This window comes from Pipra filicauda, unplaced genomic scaffold, assembly GCF_003945595.2.
Source record: "Pipra filicauda isolate LSUMZ 115617 unplaced genomic scaffold, ASM394559v2 scaffold334_size1588553_pilon, whole genome shotgun sequence".
NCBI classification, from domain to species: Eukaryota; Metazoa; Chordata; class Aves; order Passeriformes; family Pipridae; genus Pipra; species Pipra filicauda.
In genome coordinates, this window is record NW_024104459.1 from 552,587 (window position 1) to 561,082 (window position 8,496).

The 8,496-nt window shown below is 54.4% G+C and overlaps 2 protein-coding genes across 2 annotated transcripts; one reads left to right on the forward strand and one right to left on the reverse strand.

Moving 5' to 3' along the window:
- The first annotated feature begins 202 nt into the window (after window positions 1-202).
- Window positions 203-5,744, forward strand: TMEM140 (transmembrane protein 140). Its single transcript, XM_027739140.2, has 4 exons — window positions 203-301; window positions 2,284-2,399; window positions 2,996-3,109; window positions 3,995-5,744. The coding sequence occupies exons 3-4, from the start codon at window positions 3,097-3,099 to the stop codon at window positions 4,630-4,632; spliced, it is 651 nt and encodes a 216-aa protein (XP_027594941.1). The 5' UTR covers window positions 203-301; window positions 2,284-2,399; window positions 2,996-3,096; the 3' UTR covers window positions 4,633-5,744.
- Window positions 5,745-6,122: 378 nt separating this feature from the next.
- CYREN (cell cycle regulator of NHEJ) lies at window positions 6,123-7,430 on the reverse strand. Its single transcript, XM_039383996.1, has 3 exons — window positions 7,112-7,430; window positions 6,959-7,025; window positions 6,123-6,646 (listed from the first exon to the last, which is right to left on the reverse strand). Exons 1-3 carry the CDS (start codon window positions 7,231-7,233, stop codon window positions 6,407-6,409), a joined length of 429 nt encoding a protein of 142 aa, XP_039239930.1. The 5' UTR covers window positions 7,234-7,430; the 3' UTR covers window positions 6,123-6,406.
- Window positions 7,431-8,496: the final 1,066 nt, after the last annotated feature.

Consider the following 8,496-nt stretch of genomic DNA (forward strand, 5'->3'; position numbering starts at 1 on the left):
AGGTCAGTTATTCCTGCCAGTTAGCACAGCCGGGAGAAGGAGATGCAAACCTGGCCCCGGCTCTCATTGTGGTGGCTGGGCTTGGCTTCCTCATATTTGGATGAGTCATATCAGGGAGGAGCACACTGAGGAGAGCTCAAAATCGAAACAGAAAGCGAACAGCACGTGACATAACAGGGGCTGGCTGTGTCACAGCCCAGCCAGCTCAGGACCTGGCAGCACACAGACCAGCTCGGCTCCCCAGGGCACCTCAGCCCTCTCCAGTGTGTCTCAGCTCCGCACCCAGTCAGATGGGCAGCCGGTAAGCATCCTCCACCGAGTCCCCCACCTTTTTAACGCTACTGGCATTGGAGGGAACTGCCAGGAGAAGAAGTGGTGTGCAAATGTCTTGGAGGGAGCAGGTCCTTCCCCAGCTGTAGGACTCTTTAAGGGCAGTTCCTCTACAGTCTGTTGCATTTGCCGCTGGCTGATTTTTGCTTGCTGGCAATCCTTAGCTTGTCAGTGGCCTTTCTTCACCTATGGTTTCTCTGCAGATAATCCTGCCTGAGGGGAAAGAGGGTTCCGGGAAGCCGAGGGGCTGGGAGGGGGGGCAAGTATCGTGAAGAAAAAGTGCTAAGTCCAAAGCTGCCTTCCTTTCCCACTGCTCTCACATGGCATTTCTCCCTGCAGCAGCCAGGGAGAGGGGATGCAGGAAAGTCAAATCTTTTGGAGGGCTCTTCGGTGAAAGAGAACATGCCCATCCCCTCGTCCCTTTGCATTCAGCCCCACTGCAGTGGCTCCACAGAGATGTGTGACCCTGCACAGAGGCCAGATCCTGTGCCAGAGCTGCATGCATTCCTGCCACCTTTGCCCAGGCATTCTGCCAGCAGCTTGTCGGAGGAAGCGCAGCCCCAGCCTGGGAAGCTGCTCACCTCCCTACCAGCAGCAGAGGAAAGGGCTGCGCAGTCTCAACAGCACAGAAGGTGCCACATCTCCCACAAAGACATCCCAGGGAGCTCCTGAGCCATGCAATGGAGCCTCTCTCTGCCGGGGAGACTGAGACACAGAGCTCTCCTATGGTGAAACCCAGTGTTTCCAGCGATGCCTGTCCAGAAAGAAGGAGGCTGAATCCAGGCTGGGGCTTGCTGTGCCATGCTTTGATTCCTCTTTCTTGCACTTTTGAGGAAGAGCCACAGAGTCTCCTGTCCAAAGGCATAGGCACCTCCTTAGAGGTGGCAAGGCTGCAGATGTTTGGGAAAAACCCCAGCTGTACCCTCGGTGACAGCTCTTTCCTGTTTGTTCCTTGCTTCTCAGCCAGGCTGCCACTAAAGGATGAGCTGCAGAGCTCACAAACGCCGTGCTTGCGGCTGCACTGGTGGCAGGGTGCTAGGTCTCAGCCTTCACTGCCAAATGATACATCGCCTCCAGGCCAGCCATGTGTTCTCTGTCCAGCTGGCACAAGGCACCCGCTCCAGGCATGTTTCTGGCCCTGTCACAGTCACACCTAGGGACAGGGATTTACCTGCTGGGCTGGCTGGAGAGGCGGCAGGAAGATGAGGGGCAAAGCTGCCTGAAATTTGACAATGAACAGAGTGGCATCACTGGGAAAAGAAAATATGTCCTTATAGACATGAGCCTCAAAGCAAAAAAGAGGGCAGAGATACCATGGGGTTTCCCCAGGCCCTCATAGATGTAGAGATCACACAGCAGCCCAGGGTCTCTGAGGTGGCTGTCCTCTACCTGTGCCATATATATCCACAAACCTGCTAGGAATTTAACTCTCTGTCCCCTCTCTAGTAAATATGTGCAAGTAGGACAATTCTAATAGCTTTTATGTTTTATGGATGCTGGGGGAGTAAACATGAGATGATGGAACAAAAACCCTGTATTTCTACAAGCTTGCCTTCCTAAGGAAGTCAGGCTAAAGAAATATGACAGCAAGTATTGGTGAGTGGGCAAGGCCAGGAGCTGGCTGGGCTGTACTGGTCCCAGCTCTGAGGTCTAACAGAAATCTCTGGGGAGCTGGTCAGCTAACCAAGAGTCCCTTCCAAGTGCAGCTTCTTCTGACGGCTGTGAGGCAGGACTGCAGGGAGAACAGTGGGTGGTGTGAGCCCTTGTGGAACAGGGAGAGGAAAAGCAGCAATGCCTGGCTGCAGGAGACCGTGTGTAAGACAAACAAATCAAGGGGCAATATCAGGGGCAAGACAAACCATGGTGAAATTACATGTGCCTGAGGTCTCATTCTGCAGCACACTCTGTGCCCAAGCATGAATATTTTCCTCGTTGCTTGTGTCTTCATTGTAGATTCAGAACAATGGGCAACCTCCATGTGACCTTCCAGTCTCTCCAGAAGCCTGTTGTGAAGACCTCCAAGGGAAGCTACAAGAAGTGAGGGAAAAGTGATCAGGGGAAGTGGACAGGTTGGTGTCTGATGCTGTGACCCCCCTTCCATGCTGTGTGTGTGCTGCTCCTAGCCATGACTGTGTGGAGAAGAAGTTTGGGACAGAGAAGCTTTATCTCTGTGCTCATTAAACAGAGGTGCCCACTTCCAAGTATCCAGGGAGAGACAGGGAGTGGGAGGGGGATGCTGAAGGGTCTCTAGTCACCAGCACTGCAGCCAGGCACTGGGTACAAATTTAGTGGAGTCTCTCCTGCTGCTCTAAAAACTCAGAGGCTGGGCTGTACCAAATCCAAAAGCAGCTTTGGGTGATGGCCTAGAGAACATCCAGGACATCAGGATGATATACCACTAGACAATAGGCAACAGAGGGGGGACAGCGGAACCAATGTGAACTTTTTGAAGGAAAGCGGTGAATGATTCTCAGGAGATAATGCTTGTCAAAGGGGAGGAAAGTTATTTGCAAAGCCTCGAGCCAGAGGCTGAGCTTGAAGCCAAGATCTCCAAGCTCTTTGTCTTGCTTGTGTCTCTTTGCAGATCTGGGTGGTCTGTGCTGTGATGCCATGTGGATCTGCAGCCAGTGATACCTCTTCCTGATGCCACTTTCCTGTTTTTCAGTGTGAAGCAGAAGCCTGCAAGAGGGCACTGAGGACAGTTCACATTTCTGGGAGAGGAGCAGTCTTGGGTTTGCCAAGCAGTCCGAGAGAGGAGCACAGAGGATGGCAATCACAGGTCTGTCTCAGTAACACCCATATCCCTGGGCCTCAGAGGAGGGTGAGTGGCTGCAGGTTGATCCGTGCCTCTCTGAGCTGGACAACAGCCTGTCTGTGTAGGGCATTGGTCCTTAGGCAACCAGGACAGAGGAGCACCATGTCTGCCAGCCTCAGTGGTGGGAGCAGAGCTGCAGGCAATCAGTCCTGGTGTGCTCAGAAATCTATGGGCATGCAAGGACCTCAGGTGCAAGTGGAGCTCAGGTGCTGGAAAAGGGTGGCATCGATGGCACTGACTGTCCCAGAGCTCTAGGATGGGGCAGGGAGGCAAGGGGAGCCCTGCAGTTCAGATCCTGTCATACCTGCATTTTACTCAGTAGTCCAAAGATCACAAGGGATGTCCTTGTCTGACCAAAACTGAAAGAAAAGCATTTTCCCAGAATAGCTCTTAACTCCTCCTTCTTTTACTCAGTAGTCCAAAGATCACAAGGGTTGTCTTTGACCAAAACTGAAAGAAAAGCATTTTCCCAGAACAGCTCTAAACCCCCTTCTTATCAGACAGCAGTTTTGCTCCCCTCTCATCACTGCAGTTTGCTGACAAGTGCCTCTCTGTTCAATATGAGATCATGGTGCAAGGGGCATGTGTGGGGCTGAGTCATACCATCCTCCCAGTGCTGGTCCACACACAGGACATCATTAAGCCACCTTTGCTGTGACAAAAAATGCACCTAATGCACCCCCTTGACCCAGTAACACATGCAGCACAGTCCTAGGCAGGACTGAGATGCTTCAGTTCTACTAGCAAGGGGAGTCCTAGACTCCAGCGACACAGGCTCAGAGCACATCTTGGGAAGGGTGCCATAACAGACAACAACTGAGGGGTCCCCCCCTTTGTGTTTTGCAACAGGCATCCCCACAGCAGGCTTTTCCATGGCACCAAGAAAGCATATAGGCACCAGGATGGGTCTGCTGCAACAGAGTTGTACAGGGTACCTGCTCTATGTGCTGAGTCTCCTCGAGGCTGCTGGGACCTTGACCTTGATGGTCTACGCACTGCTGTATGAAGCTGGAAACCTGGTTGACATCCCTGACAAACGCATTGGCTTCTACAACTTCTGCCTGTGGAATGAGACAGCTGGGGAGCTGCAGTGCCTGGACTACAAGCATCTACAGGTGATGGGCGTCAGCCTACCAGAAATGGCGCTAGCCAGGGTTTGTGTGTATACCTGCCTGGTCTTCAGCATCTTCTACCCCCTTTTTTTTGTAAATGTGCACTACACAGAGCAGAGAGAGGGGTGGAAGGTGATCCTCATCATACTCTTTATCCAGATGATAATCCTGTCTGGAGGCCTGGGTATGTTTCTTTTACAAACCTCACAGTGGATTCACCCCTCTGATTTCACTGGGGGCTTCCTGGCACTGCTTGGGACTCAGGCTCTGCTACTGCTTCAGATTCTCACTGCCACTATGTACCTCAGCTGGGTCAAGTACACACATAAGTGTCAAAGGCCTTTTACAGAGAAGGTCCTGCCCACTGAGATTTGACAGTGAAGATGCAAGAGCTAACATTAACCTGATTTAAATTAGTAATGCAAATGCAGCTTTAGTCACTGGCAAGAACTTGATCCTTAGTCCAAAGGCTCATGTCCAGCCATGCTCTGGCATATTGCTGCGTGCAGCACTCCTGTGTCAAGATGGCAGCAGACACCAACAGCCACAGTGTACCACAGAAGCTTCCCAGGAACAACAGCGTGTAACACCCCTTAGTATGGGGCACAGCATCAAAGCAATAGCACTTCTGGCCCTGACCCAAAGGGCAGTGAAGAGATCAGAACCAGTATACAGTGGACACAGTCCTCTGTCCTAAGCTAATATCTAGCTTAAGTACAGGCAAGCAGAGAAGAAAACAGGCTTCCTTTCTTGGAGTTGCCCAGAGAATCTGCTCCCTCTCCACCTCCTGGACTAACCAGGGATGCCTTCAAGGTAACTGTGACTTGAGGAGCTGTGGCTTTACGCTGCCATCACAGCAGTAGCAGCCTCAAAGGTGCACTGAAAATACTCTCTTCAGCAGGAGCACCTGTACTTTACCAGCTATAGTATCTGGAGTCACTGCCTTAGTTCACTGGGGCAATGTGCCCCACATCCAACCCCAGAAGCAGCAGAGCACCTGGAGAGGCAGCCTAACAACTTGATGAACAGAGTTCCAGTGAGGAGGGTTTCCATGAGGAAGCAGAGGATTTTGGTGCAGAGTCCCAGGTTTGTCCCCACTGATATTATGGTGCTGAGCCCAGCACTCCAGCAACCTTTGAGACTCCAGAAGTGGTTCTGTGTGAGGGCAGCTCACCACAAAGCCAGCTCAGGACACACTACACAAGGGTGTGCTCAGGGAGCAGGGCCAGGGCTGCCAAAAGGCTGGGGTGCAGTGCCCCAGGTAGGCCATCATAGCCAGAGCACTGGATGGAGTCTCCATGCCATGACAGTGCACAGCAGTGCCCCGTGCCATGTATGTAAGCTTGCACAAAGAAACACCTGCTTTGCCCCAATTCCCTCTGGGGACATGAGGGTATGTTTTCTTTCCTGCTTCAGCCTTGGTGGGGATGTGGCTGGTGATGGTAGTTTGACTGATTCTTCATTTCGATAAAGGCTCTCACACCTGGCCTCATGTGGTTTGTTCACTCCCCTTTTGGATTGGGAAAAGGATACTGAGGGGTATTCATCCCTTCCTATCGCCCCATGCACACTGCCATGGGGTCAGCCCCCTCAGGACAGTCCCAGCCCCGCCAATCTGCTCTCACTCATGTCTTCCTCAGCCATGGGAGGACTGATGGAGTCTGGAGGCAAATTTAGCATCAGGTCCAATGTGGACAGCCTGCCAACCCCCACTGCAGATGTCACAGAGGGACCACAAGGACAAGGGAGCCCACAAGGCTGAACCATGACTATTGCAGCTCTGCAGAGCCAGCAAAGGCGTTCCAAGTCAGCAACTCCCTGCTCCCTTCCAGTCCCAACACTGACCCACCAAAGGGACGCTCACAGAAACCAGAATGTCCTCTTTAATCTGTCCATGCTCTGAGATGCCAAACAGAAATGAACACATCCTAATCTGGAGCCAAACCCCACTGAACCCAGCACGGATTAGGTGAAGTGAGTGCCTCCTTCCTTTCCCCTCCCTGGCTTTCATGGGTATCCTACCAGCTCCACAGGGCACCAACACAGCAGATACACAGCCTGCTCCAGGCCCTCCTCCCAGTGTCCTCAGCACCATGGGAAGGGACACTCGCCCCACTGTCCCCCCTACTCCTGGAGAGTCACAGAGATGTTAGTTGAAAAAGATCTCCCTGACATATTTCAGAACGTCGTCTTCAGAGTTCTCCCCGCCTGTGCTCTGTGTCTCGGCACCAGCACTAGCACCAGGAGGGGATGGAAGCGCCGGACTGTGGTCGCTGCCTTCCCCCGCGTTGGCCTTGCTCCCAGGAGCCTCGTTTAGTGTTGGCTGAAGCTCTTGCTCCTCTCTGCTCCCAGACCGGGCCTTCTCTTCACTTTCCTTGCACTGTAGATTCTGACCAAAGGGAAAACAAACAAACCCGGCCGTGCGTGACTTCACCCCGGGAGCACCCCAAGGAGTAGGGGGTGCAGCCCACCATCCCGCGGGACAGTCCTCGCCAGGTCCCAGGTCCGCGGTGGAGCCTGGTTCTGTCCTGCAGCGCCCGGCAACGGCTGCGCAGCTGGGATCGAGAGGAGGGGACCGGGAAAACTGTGCTACACCCGGAAGGGCCCCCGACCCGCCGCCGGGAGAGGGGCCGCCCGCAGCCCTGCCGCCCGCCCGGCCGCTCCCTTACGGCAAGGCCAAGTCCCGGAGGTCCCGGCTCACCTCGGCCAGGACTGCCAAGGCCACCTCCACCAGCTCCGCCTCGTTCATACAATACACCGCCGCCGCCCTGGGCCGCGCACAGGGGGGGCGCTCAGCGCGGGCAGCGCCCGGGCTCGCCCCCCGCCCGCCGCTCCCCCGCCCCGGCGGCGCTACCTGCGCGCTGCCGCCGCCCGCCGCCGCCCGGCCCGGGGGGACGGGGACGCCGCCGCCGCCCGCTCGGCCCCCGCCGCCCCCATCCAGGCCGGGAGCTGCCGCCGCCGCGCGCCCGCCGCCATCCCCCGCAAGGGAACACCGCGGGAGGGGCGGTGCCGGGGGGGCAGCTTCCGCCCGTCGCTCCGACCCTGCTTCCTCGCTCCACCGGGAGCGCGGGGCACCTGGAAGGGCGGCTCTAAACCGCCGTACAACCCAAGTCACGACAGAGCCCCGTGCTTGGTCAGGCGGGGCGGGAGGCGACGTAGGCGGAGCAAGCCGGGCTGTGGGCCAGCTGCGGAGCAAACAGCACGTTCGGAACAGTTGCCAGCCACCCGGCCCCCTCGCTCGCCGCTGCCGGGGCGCCCTCCGCAGGCTGTGGCGCGCAGTGCTGCCCCTGCCGCGGGCGGGCCCTGCAGGAGAGAGAGGAGCCTGGTCAAAGTATATAGAGTAAAAATCCCTTTAGGAATAAAGCATGTCTGAGGATTGTTCTAGCAAAACAAGATGTTCAGTCCTTGAGGCTTCTGGCACAGAATCAATGTGGTGCTAATGCATCATTTTGCATAACAGCCTTGGTCTGAAATATACCTTTAATATTTTATTTCCCTAGCAGTTTGGAGGGTTTTTTTAGTCCTACTTATGAAGCAAACCTGAAAGTGGTTTCTCTCCAGAATCTTAGCTGACCCTTTGTCAGTGTTGTTAGAAGGTAACACCTGGAAGAAGCTAACATCCCTGGAAGTCTTCAAAGCTGGGTTGGATGGGGCTTTGAGCAGCCTGGTCTAGTGGAAGGTGTCCCTGTCCGTGGCAGGGCAGCTGGAACTAGATGATCTTTAAGGTCCTTTCCAACCCAAACCATTCTATAATTCTGCAACTCTAAATTCTAAAACACCTGTTCATTTTCCAGTAGAGTGTGTATGCTCTGCCAAGGAACATTACCATAAACTCCCAATACAGGCCAAGGACATAAGCAGCAGAAAGTTCTGTGGCAATGTGTAAGCAGATGAAATGTGTCTGCTTAGTCCACTCAAAGACTATGCAGCGCCTTAGCACAGCACTTTCCCTGATGTTGGAGGGTGCCAGAGAGCACTACACAGGGCCAGACTGGTTCTGGCTCTCCCTCCTCCTACCCACCATCAGGTAGCTGCTAAGCATTAGTTAGTTTCTCAACTCCAAAACAAGCATTTCAAAGTCTGACTAAGGATCTTTGCTGTAGTTGGTAGCAGATACCTATGACAAGGTAACTCAATACAGCCAAACAAACGCCATTATTTTTGTTCATGGATGTCTGGTTCCCCCCTGGTGTGCGGGTGTCAGTGCCGGAAGCACCCGGTGAAAAAGCACAAGGGCCT